An 11,243-nucleotide genomic window follows, 5' to 3' on the forward strand; every position below is an offset into this window, starting at 1 on the left:
ACGGCTTTCACAGAGGCTGTGTTGTCATTGCAGCTGTTGTCGTGCATCTGTTGCTTCTTTGTTTTGTTCTTGCAGAGTCGAGATGTTGAGAAATGCCCTTCGAGGAAACAGACTCCTTGGACGAGCAGCTGGAGCACTTTCAGCAGTGGCACTGAAGATCCTGGCGCCGCGGAAAATTCCCAATGTAGGACAGATTTATCACATGAGAAATTTATATAAAATACAGCGCAAATGTCGTTGCTACGGCACCTTCGGCACTGTAGTGACTGTGGATAACTGTTGTGCAAACGGGAACCTCTCATTTACTCTGAACGCGCAGTTCGCGTGTTTTACATTTGTCTCCTGTTTAGGCCGCAGTTTCTGGGTCATAGAGATATGCAACGTCACACCGCTGCTAAGAGACATTACCTTCTTTTGTGTATGTTCTTTCGACTAAAAGTTTTTTTCCCCTTTTCTACACCACGGTGTCAGGATTATGAGGTCAATCTTTGTTTCGGATATTTTGTTTTCAGGAAACACAGGTTCCACAGTCATCCGCTAGGGTACCGCGTGCAGCTAGAGAAGCTAGGTGGCGTAAGCTACCGCCCGATCCAAAGGGCTCAGTCGTATTTATCCATCCATGCAGCTAGAGTGGTGAAAGAGCGGGAGAGCCACTGAGTGGAGCGGTGGAGCCAGGTGGAGCCACCGCAACCTATGACCGCGCCAACCGCGCAGCTAAGGAGCCGCAACCGAGCAACAGCCTATTTCTGTTTACATCATAACGATGGCGACCCTGGAAGATCGGATTTTGGGCGAGAAACTGGAATGCTACTGCAGCAGCAGCGAAGACGAGGACGAGGCCAGCGCACAGTCCAGCGATCCGGACGAAAACGCCAGGACCGGTGCACGGGCTTCCGCGGACGTTCCTCCCGTCGAAGTACGGCAATGGGAAGGCTGTTCCGTCAATGTGAGTGATCCCTCCACGGCGAACTCGCAAGAACTGCCTTGTCCAGTTTCCCCGTCTCGAAAATGCTCCCACAATATAGATTCCCGCCCTCGAAGGGTCAGCGGCTCTTTTGAGTATTCTATAGGTCTGTGTTTATGTCTGTAATCACCCTTTTTATCTTTTTATAATGCGTTCACGAGTGCAGCATGGAAGTCCGTTTTTGAACATTTGGATGCTCGGAGCAAATGTTTCAGCACCTGTTTCTCCTGCCTTTTCTTTGTATGTTCTTCTTCGAAGACTGGTCCGAAAGGAGTGTTGAAGGACTGGCAGCGCTTCAAGCAGTTGGAGAGTGAGAAGCGGGAACAGCAGGAGAAGGAGCGACTTCAGCTCATCAAGAAGCTGTCGCTCACTTGCAAATCTGACGTAAGCTTATGGATTTGTTTTCCCCAACGATTAGCACTGTGCGATCCTAGTGATAGTTTGGAATTACTCCTGCACAACGCTATGCCTTCGATATAGGACGGGGGATTTCAATCTCTTCATGCCGGCGTGTTTTTTTTTTTGTTTTTTTTTTAATTTTAATTGTTTATTTCATTCGCGAAATAAGCGTCGCTGAACTAAAGATGGAGGCAACCCAAAATGGTTTGTTTTGTTTTGTTGCATAACTTTTTTTCCCAATTATAAAACGTTCCAACTTGTGAAATGTAAGGGCGTGTCGATGTTGCTTATCATATTTTGGCGACGATCTGCCTTAGCATGCGCACAACATGCCATAATCAAATTAGCTCTTGATTCTTTTGTTTTGTATATTTTTCTTTTATTATTATCAGTCTTCGTTGCAACTCTATCTGCAAGTCAGAAATCTTTTTTTTTTTTATTCCTTTAAATACTTTTGAAAGTAAAAAAACAGAAAAAAGACAACTAATTATAGCCTAACATGGTTATTTGTATTGCGAATGTCCTCCTTTTTGAACAAGCTGCAGTTATCTTGAAGGGATCCATTGCCTTTACATTGTTTGATGTTTTTGTAGCGAGTGTTGCGATCATTACTGTTGTCACTATTAAGATTGGAACGCATGACACGCGGTGCTTTCGCTACGCTGCGAATGTTGGCGTGACGGAAATGCGTACTTGCAGCTCGACACAGAGAAGCGACAAAAGGAAAAGGAAGCGGCGTTGGACGAACTACAGGAAGAGGATGACGACTTTCTGCAGGAGTACATGCTCAAGCGGATGGAGGAGATGATGTCACAGATAAATGCCAGGTAAGAAACAGAACAAACGCAGTTGTTTTGTCGCGTCTGCGACATTCAGAAAGTCGGGCAAAAAGCAATTAGGAGCCAAATTTTCCTCTTGTCTGCTGAGTAACTTTTCGTTGTTCATACAAAATGAGCCGAATTCGAATGTTACGATATGCCCTAAAAATATGACTATTAAATACGAAAAAAGATGAGAAAAAAAAAACAAAAAAAAACATGCGATGTGACGTTACCTTTTGAGCTTTTGACTCCCCAGTGAGTGCCACTCGTGTGTGCTTGCAGCTCGAGGATAACTTTCTACATCATTTCAGATAAAGGGAAGAATTATTGAAGTGGAAAAAACAGGACAGAAGTAAAATTTCAGCACAACTGAAATTTTACTTCTGTGCGATACAGCAAGCAAACATGGTACAAGACAGGAGAGATACAAAAACAAACAACCCAATAATATACCTTCCCCATTACGCCGACACGCACCTACACGACTTGCCCGACACTTCAGTCTAATATTGTCTCAACTCCATGCCTTGCTGAACGGAAGAGTTTGCATGGGTAGCTTTAATAAGCGCTTGAGTTGCGTGAATTCCTGCGTGCCTTGCCGTGTACACAGACTGCATCGTGAAAGTTAGGCAAGGCCGTGAAACTATTGCACACAGCCATAAATTATGGCAGGCGCAAGCGCAAAGTATTCTAACGAACGGGCAAGGCGACGTTAAGAGCAAGAAAGTGAACCACAAGCACATTGTCGACTGATCGGGAAAGATTTGCGGAAGAAGTGGAGATGCTGAGATTTCTGGAGATGACAACACGCTGCCTGCAACGATACTTAAAAAAACAAGCGAGGTGGTAGTTATTCATGGTAATAAAAACCCGAGGCTCAGGAATGCAGAACGTTGTGTTTTGTTGTGTTCGTCCCCTTCTGTGTTCCTGAGTCTCGGGTTCTTATTACCATGATCACGCTCCCTCTCTTTTTTCCTCGTTGTGTATGCTGCCTTTAGAAGTACTATTTTAAGTACTACTTTTAGTACTGTTTTATTGCTATTTAGCACTATTTGGAAAGCACATTTACGCCTCTTCCTCGCATCAGATTGGATTATAATCATGGTCTTCATAATCCTGGAGGCGACATGAGTATGATTCTAGCGTTTGTTTTTCCCAGGTATATTGAACTGCTTCACTTTCCTTTTAATTAACAGTTCAAATTATAGTAACATAAATACTTCCGCACCGGTATGTCCTGGCAAACGATTTTGTCCTTCAAAAAATATACATGCCTCAGTCTTTTGGGTGGCCAATTGCTGTTTTTTTAAACAGAGATGAAGTTAATAAGCTAGAAAATTTATCCGAATTGCACCAACCTGTCTCTGGTTTCTTTTGATTTTTCCGCGCAGACCAAAATTTGGACACCTTATCTGCTTGGAAGACGGCCAGGCGTTCCTGGATGCAGTGGACAAGGAAAAGACCGGCGTCACCGTCGTCATTCACATTTACTCCGAGGTGAGGCCTAGCACTGCGGACACCTGCTCCCTTGGAGGAACAGTTAACACAAGTTGCAGCTACCTGCCATGTATAACTCAAACCCGGATCTATCAAATTCATAGGGGATCGTAAAATAGTTTGATATATCAATTTAATAAGCAAATATATGTTAAATTAAGCTCGAGTTGAAATTTCCTGGCGTCTCTGCTAATACCGAAGGTTGCGTCAAACGGGAGCTTACCAAATAGAGCATCCAAGAGCAACACCGCCGCGCTTACACGAGCGCCTGGCCGGGACCTCCACACAGCATAAGCAACAAAACACAAAAATAATAATAATAAAAAAAATTAAAACGGAAAAGCGCGACACATGAAAAAAATCTCTTGATCTATAGAAAAAAAGTTAAACAAGCAACCAAAAAGGAAGCTCTAAATTCAAACAACATAAAATGAAAGGAAAAAAAAGGGCAAAGCAATACTGGCAAAAGAAAAAGGTAAACAAAGATAAGGCATTCAAAGTATGATTGCACAACTATTGTTGTCAACACACTGGACTTGCTGAAGACTTTTTTTTTTCTTATTTTATTTTGGGGCTAGGGAGTCGTGCAGCATCAGCAGTGTTCGGGGAAAGGGCGCAGGCTACCGTTTTCCAACGGCAGGCTACCCCTGCTCTCCCTCTGCACGCGCGCGTACCCTTCCCCTTACTTTTGCGATCCTCCACTTCTTTTTCTAGGGTTCATTGTTTCCTTTCCCACGACTGCTCTTTCGCTGCGTATCTTCCCGCGTGTATGCTGGCTTGGCAGTCTACCAGCCACGCAACGCAAGCGATGTGCTCACCAATGGCGCAATCAGATGGCGGAAAAAGCAACCGAAGGCCGAGGCCCCGGCCCTGTTCGCTATATCGAGTGTCCCCGCCATAGGAGTTGGATACCAAAAGACACCGCTCCTGTACTAATTACATGTGATTTTCAAGGGGATGTTTGGACTGTTTGATATAAACAATAATTCAAAACACCCGAGTGTGATATAACCTTTTAGTAGCCGACGCCCCATCTTGGTAGTGCTGCCGCTCGGAGAAACTACGGCAGTGCGACACGGCGCCATCAGCGTGGAAGCCTGACGGAGTGTGCACCGCATTTGCCACTACTCACCTTCTAGAGCACTAGTTTCACACTTCCCTGGAACTTTTTTTGCTTGCAGGGCATACAGGGTTGCCAGACGATGAACGGCTGCCTCCGCTGCCTGGCAGAGGAGTGTCCCCAGGTCAAGTTCTGCATCGTGGAGGCCTCCGCCGCCGGCATGAGTCGGCACTTTGTAAGTGCTGACCGGACATTCGTTGCCGTCGTCATGTTTACAATATGATGGTTGAGAGAACCATACAACTTGTCCTGTTGCACTAACCCTTTCGGCTGTTGGTTCTTTATGTGTTGTGAGGTACATAGTATGTAATAAACACTCAAAAAAGACAACATGTTTTGGTTTATTTTTATATATCTACCATTTATAGATAACAATTCTAATAAATTTCATGAGCCCTACTTTAGTACAAAAGTTTTAGAACCCACTTTCATTAGTTTCAGTTTTAAACTCTCGCGATCCACCTCGGATGTGTGGCGTAATCCTGGGACGCTTGTGACGGGACGCCGTGTGCACCGTGCAGGAGCGGAAAGGTGTGCCCGCGCTCTTGGTGTACAAGAATGGGAACCTCATTGGGAACTTTGTGCGGCTCACAGACGAGTTTGGAGACGACTTCTTCGCGGTGGACGTCGAGGCCTTCCTTGTCGAGTAAGTGCCTCTTCCTCGATTACTGGACAGATGAATGTGACTGGACCCTTTGATTAGTGCTGCAACTTGCGTCACCTACCCAGTGCTTTTCTTTTATTTCTCGTTCACTAGATTTTCATTAATGTCGCGAGAGTGTCACGTGACCTTTGGGAGGGACGCAGCAATGCACAGGGAACATAGTAGTCATGTGTTACGTTTGTTTACAGCGCTGGGATGGCTTGTAGCGTTCATTGCGGTCTGTTGTAAAATGAAACAAAGTATCGCTTTGTTTTCTATCTAGCACAATCCACTGGGTGTTCACGTGGGTTCGTTCTACATACTGTTCGAGCTTTTGAGGATTTTTGTGATGCTGTAGAAGCTTTCTATAGTAAAGTTGACTTACAGCAAAAGGACACCCTTTGCTATATCAATGTATGTATTGTATCACTACCTAAACTTCAGGTGTATTATCAAACAGCCTACAAAACTGCGACGATCTTGCGAGAGAAAAAGAAAGGTTTCAATAGAATTTTTTTAAAGAAAAATTGCATTCTTCATTTTGCTTTTTAGCTACATGAGATTACATCTTTATACTTTCAAATAATAAATGCACCACTTACGGGCACCCTTAGAAAATCGCAGCACCATACGGAGAATCAGATTTATGGGGTCAGGGTGGGTGCGGGTCTACGCTGTAGACACTTGGGCCAGTTTGCTGTTGGACGTGGATATCTCTCCAAGCCGTTAAAATCGCCGCAAAAGCGTTTTTCGAGGTCATGTGTCCGGCTCCGTGGGGAGCGATTCCGCCCAGCTCACTGTCGTTTTCTTTAATTGTTGCTTAACACTACCTTCCCCAGAAATGACTTTACATGCTACCCCTAAACAACACCAATGCGATTAGTAACTTCACTTACGTTTCAAGCTTGCTCACTTTCTTTCTGCGCGCACTATCGGACTTGAATGACCGAAGCGAGGATGGACTTGCGGCATGCCTCTTCCTGGAAGGCTAGGTACCTCTAGTTTCTTGCCCTCACGGAGCCGGTCACGTGACCTCGAAATCCTTCTTGCAGTTATTTTAACCGTGGAGACAAATACCCGCCTGACCTTGGGTCCCTTTCACCGACACAGGCACGGGTTTCTGCCGGACCGAAGCCTGGTGCCTTCCAACGAGAATCCTAACCTGCGGCAGGCGGCAGACGACGACAGTGACTCCGAAGACCACTGACAACTCACCCACTCCGCCACCTCTCGCAAGATTGTTTGACTTCCTCGTGGCACGTGCGCCTCCCAGCGTGACGTAGGAGCGCTTCGACTCCGGCAGTCATTTGTGTGGCTTGGCGTCGGGAAAGGAGGTATGCGCAACACCTCAGTTCTGTTTCGTCTGTGGCCATAAAATTTCGGCCGGTTTCGAAAGACTGCGAGACGACGGTTAAAAAATGCGGTTTGGGCGTTACCGGACGGCTACTGCGGGCCTGCAAGCAACTTGATTAGTTGATGCAGTGGCTTTAAGTACTGCTGCAGCAACTCTGAGCTGAATTACCGTTTATTTGGTACTATCGTGAATGTGTTTGAAGCGTCCTGAGGCCGACTTCATGCGGAGCAACTTTTTCCGGCGTCTTCGCGTTGCATCGGCTGCAACTCCCGTCTGCTGCGTTCATGCATGGCGACTGCCGACACACCGATGTGCTAAGTTTTTGTTGTCGTCGTTAAATGCTCTTTAAATGCAAGTTCAAGGAGTACTAACATGTTTTCATACCTTCGTATAGCATTATGAATACTGGCCAATTGCCCCGAAGTCATTAGTCTGCGTAAGCGATCCACGGGAAATGACGGCAGAGCCAAACCCTGTCTTTGTTGTCATCATCATCAAAACGAAGGTTTCGTGTGAAAATGTCATATTCCCGATTGGTTGCCAATGTCTTCAAATGCATGATGCGACAATTTTCATTCTTTCAATGCATACCGCTTCGAACTATTCCTCGACATTCGTAACCTACGTAACACACATTAGTTGTAGTTTTTTTCTCCTCTCAATGGCAGTCGCAGAAAACGTTTGAAAAAAACAAGCAGCGTTCACCCCCTCAACTCGCAGCCAGAACAGGTGGCCAGATGACCTGGGGCGGGCAAAGCACAGGACACGCGCTGAGTTCCACGCATTGTTAGGGTTCGGCCATTCCCGTCATTGCGGCGATTGGGCGCGATCCACTATCCAAGTGCACGTCGAAGCATCGACTGTCACGAGCCCAAATCGAATGCTCGCACAGCGCTCTTGTCCAATGTCTTAGCCACATTTAAATAGTGCCGTCGCTGGGATCGCAAAGCTCGACGACGAAGTTTCGGGGGTCGCATTGTTGACAACGCCAACAATGCTGTCCCCACAGCTTCGTCATCAAGTTTTGCAAAGGAGAGACTGAAAGAAAAGGTCTGCTTCTAGCCTTTAAATTGTGCGGCGACAGGGAGCTTCATGGTAAGTGGTGTTGCGCGCAAATATACTTGGGTCCCTCTGGCTAGTGCCAGTAAGCATGTGTAAAGTGAGAAACATTCCTTCCCATTATCGTTGCATGGCCCCTCTAGCAGGCGCGAGTTGCGGCGGTTGATTTGTCTGCCTCGATTCAAATCGATCCCGGTAATTAGTGTCGCAGTAGCCCAAAACTCGTCGGCAACCCCGGGGTTGCAGGGAAAGTTGTCCCTCCTCAAGTCGGCTTCGCATTCACCTTCCGACCTATTTTTCTTTTCTCCGATTTTGTTTTTCGAGAACAATGTCCGTTTAGAAAAACATATATACGGTCCTACCTTCATCTGAAAGCAAAAAGATGGACCTATTGTATGATAAGTAATTACTGTACAACTATTGAATTTTGTCCAAAGGATCGTTGCTTTCATCGGGGTCCGGGTCCCGGTGCATCACACTGGCATGCTTCATTGCCACTCTGTGAAGTGTTTCCTCTCCCTGATATGAACATTGTACTGGTTATACAAGCAAGCATTAGTAGTAATGGCATTGAATGATTTATGAGTCTTATGTGAGAGACTTGGGAGTGTGAGAGGGTGATCAAGGTTATTCGTATGGTTTTAAGGTGAAAGCCTTACTTGTCCTATTATGTGAAAAGGCGTCGGCGTTGTACCCGAAAGATGGTCATAAAAATATGCCATCAAGCAGGCGCCGCTCAAGGTCAAAGTGGACGCGCCTTAGAAATAAAACAAAGAAAAGCACAGCAACGCAGATGCTTCGTCACGGAAGCCGTCGTGAAGCCGGCATATTCACCGCGCCTGCGCAGTGGGGGAGCGTGATGTCACCGCCGGAGCGCCGTGTGAAAAAAGGAAGACGTGGCACGCTGCTTGTTGGAATGCGCTGCGTATAGGAATGCTTTCGCATTCCTATGCGGAAGCAGTCTCAAATGTCTTTGCCGAATTTTTGTTTGTGCACATACATCTAGCGTGAATGAAGTCATGGCGAGTACTAGAATCACTCTCGAACTTGCCGATTCCATCCACCTGCGACAGCCTGATTGACCACTGGTATCGATTGATATCGATTGATACCCATTATTTGGAGCAGGTGGTCATACTTTAGGAAACCCATGGAGTCGAAAGTGACATTGTCTGAGTGTGTGTTCTTTCTCCCTGTAAGCACAAGTTGTGAATGAGGTCGTATTGTACATATGACATTACAGTTGCAGAGGGCCTTCGATTTTCTATTGTTGGACAGGCGGTTTTTAGTATCAGTTATGGAAGGCATCATTATCGAGGCTCGTTTTTGCAGAATGTTTCAATGGTGAAAAGGTATTACTATGCCAAATGGTACTATATTCGGGGACAGGTTAGGAGTAAAGTGGAAGCTCCTCCTACCTCCCTCTTTACACCAAAGCCTCTCGCGGCGATTAATTTACTCATAAAGTCGTACAGATTCATGGTGGATTCAAATGGTTGACACTATCTATTGACATTGGCGCCAAAGATTTGCAGTCTCCCAACTTCAGAATCTCATCTTCAGGTTCACTTGTGTCATGGATGAACCATTGCCGCGACAGTTTGTAAACCAGACGGGCATCTTTAATTTATGTTCCACGGCTTGTCGGTTGTTTTGTGGTTTCTTTTTCTTGCGCGGTGCGCAAGGAAGCGTGTGTTTATTGGGGTCCTTTCTCGCCATTAATGTTCCTTTTTTTGTACTCGACTGTTTGTACTTAGGATGTACCTTTGGGCTTCTGAGACTGGTGACGAAATTTGCTGAATCCTTTTACAACCTTAAGGAGAGCAAAAATAAATGGAAATGAAAGCCAGCTTTGTCACAGGAACTCTAGCTGTCTGCAGATATTGGGCACTATTCCATACCTGTGGAACAGTGTCCTTTGTTATTTGTTTTTGTGCACAGTGTGGATCATGTTTCATGATGTCAAAGGCCCGAGAGAAAAATCTGCGACAGGTTGTTAATTGCATCTTCAATTCCAACCTTTTAGCATCTCAAAGAAATGAAGAAGTGTCGTGTGGTGTTCCCCGCAATTAATTTCTGTTCATTTGTAAATGTGTGACCAATTTATTTCTTGTTTTTATGGAATATATTTTCTTCTTTTTGAAGTGCTTTTTTAAAAATCTTATTGGAGCCTTTGTGATCCAAGCTAACTACATTATTGCTTTTGTAGATCTGTATGAATTGCTTTCTTCAGTCCACAGCAAACGGCTTTCTTTCATTTTGATTTATTGCATGACTGCTTAGTAAAAAAGCCAAGTAGTAATCTGAATCACACTTTTTTTTCTTCAAAAGACTATGATTGCAACGTTAAGCTTAGAAATTGATGACTAGGAATTCAAAGCAAATTATTTAGTCTCCTAAATTGACACATAGTTCCTGTTTGTTTTGTTAGTTATGGGATTGGTTGAAACATTCAAAATTGCGGATTTGAAATGTTTGTTTTGCACTTTGCAACTTATTCCTGATTGACAGCTCACATTAGACACAATATACACCATTAAAAGTATATGACAGTAAGAAAAGAGGTCTGACACAGCATGCACTCTTGTCTACAAGTATTTGAGCCTTTTATTGAGATTGTATGGCCAAATATTCAAATGGCAGGAGGTTTCCATTTTTGGCAAGCAATGCTTAATAGGGTAAGGCTTTATTCAGAACGTTTCATAGAATGACATTTCAGAGAATGACTGGAGTCATTTTTAGAAATCATCTCTGTCATGTAAATAAAAAAAAATCAAGCAAAGAGAGAACGAAAGAAAAAGGCTGCACATATTGATTTTTATTGTATACAAACGCAGTGAGCCGCTCACTAAGTAGCGACGAAGCTGCGGCAAGTTCCTTAGATGGTGCAAGCCTTGTGAAGCATGCTATGTATGCACCACAGCTGCAAAACCATCGTTCGATCAACATCATTCGCCGAGGTGATGGCGACCCACCTTTGGTGCTCGCAGCAAACGTCGATTTGAACTGTTTGGTGTGATGCAGTGCGGCAGTTTCGTAAGCGGGTTCTCCAAGGTTCTGCACATGTATACACTTTTGTACTGAAGTTGGAGGTCTTACCACTGCTGTTTTGTACTTTGCTCCATGCCCTCTCGGAATAAAGCGACCAAGAAGTTTCAGACTGTGGTGTTGGAAGTTGTCCGGCGTAGAACTCTTTGTGCGAAAGGTGGGGAACTGCGAATTTCACGTTAACCTACGTGTTTAGCAAAAATTTTGGTCACTTCAAAAATCGCCTCTCCAAAGTTTTTAAGGGACGGTGGGGTGTACAATTATGGCCATTGTTTTTGTTGCTCGAAGGAGGCAAGTGGAAGCTCTGAGGGTTTGTTTTAGACGTCTGTTGAAGACTC

At 44.9% G+C, this 11,243-nt stretch overlaps 1 protein-coding gene across 1 annotated transcript; it reads left to right on the forward strand.

The window, feature by feature from the left end:
- The first annotated feature begins 632 nt into the window (after nucleotides 1–632).
- On the forward strand, nucleotides 633–11,015 carry LOC8029637 (phosducin-like protein). Its single transcript, XM_002406570.4, has 7 exons — nucleotides 633–946; nucleotides 1,223–1,348; nucleotides 2,063–2,190; nucleotides 3,576–3,681; nucleotides 4,863–4,976; nucleotides 5,323–5,447; nucleotides 6,555–11,015. The coding sequence occupies exons 1-7, from the start codon at nucleotides 764–766 to the stop codon at nucleotides 6,649–6,651; spliced, it is 879 nt and encodes a 292-aa protein (XP_002406614.1). The 5' UTR covers nucleotides 633–763; the 3' UTR covers nucleotides 6,652–11,015.
- Nucleotides 11,016–11,243: the final 228 nt, after the last annotated feature.

The sequence above is a fragment of the Ixodes scapularis genome, unplaced genomic scaffold (genome assembly GCF_016920785.2).
Source record: "Ixodes scapularis isolate PalLabHiFi unplaced genomic scaffold, ASM1692078v2 PGA_scaffold8__174_contigs__length_109621045, whole genome shotgun sequence".
Taxonomy (NCBI): Eukaryota; Metazoa; Arthropoda; class Arachnida; order Ixodida; family Ixodidae; genus Ixodes; species Ixodes scapularis.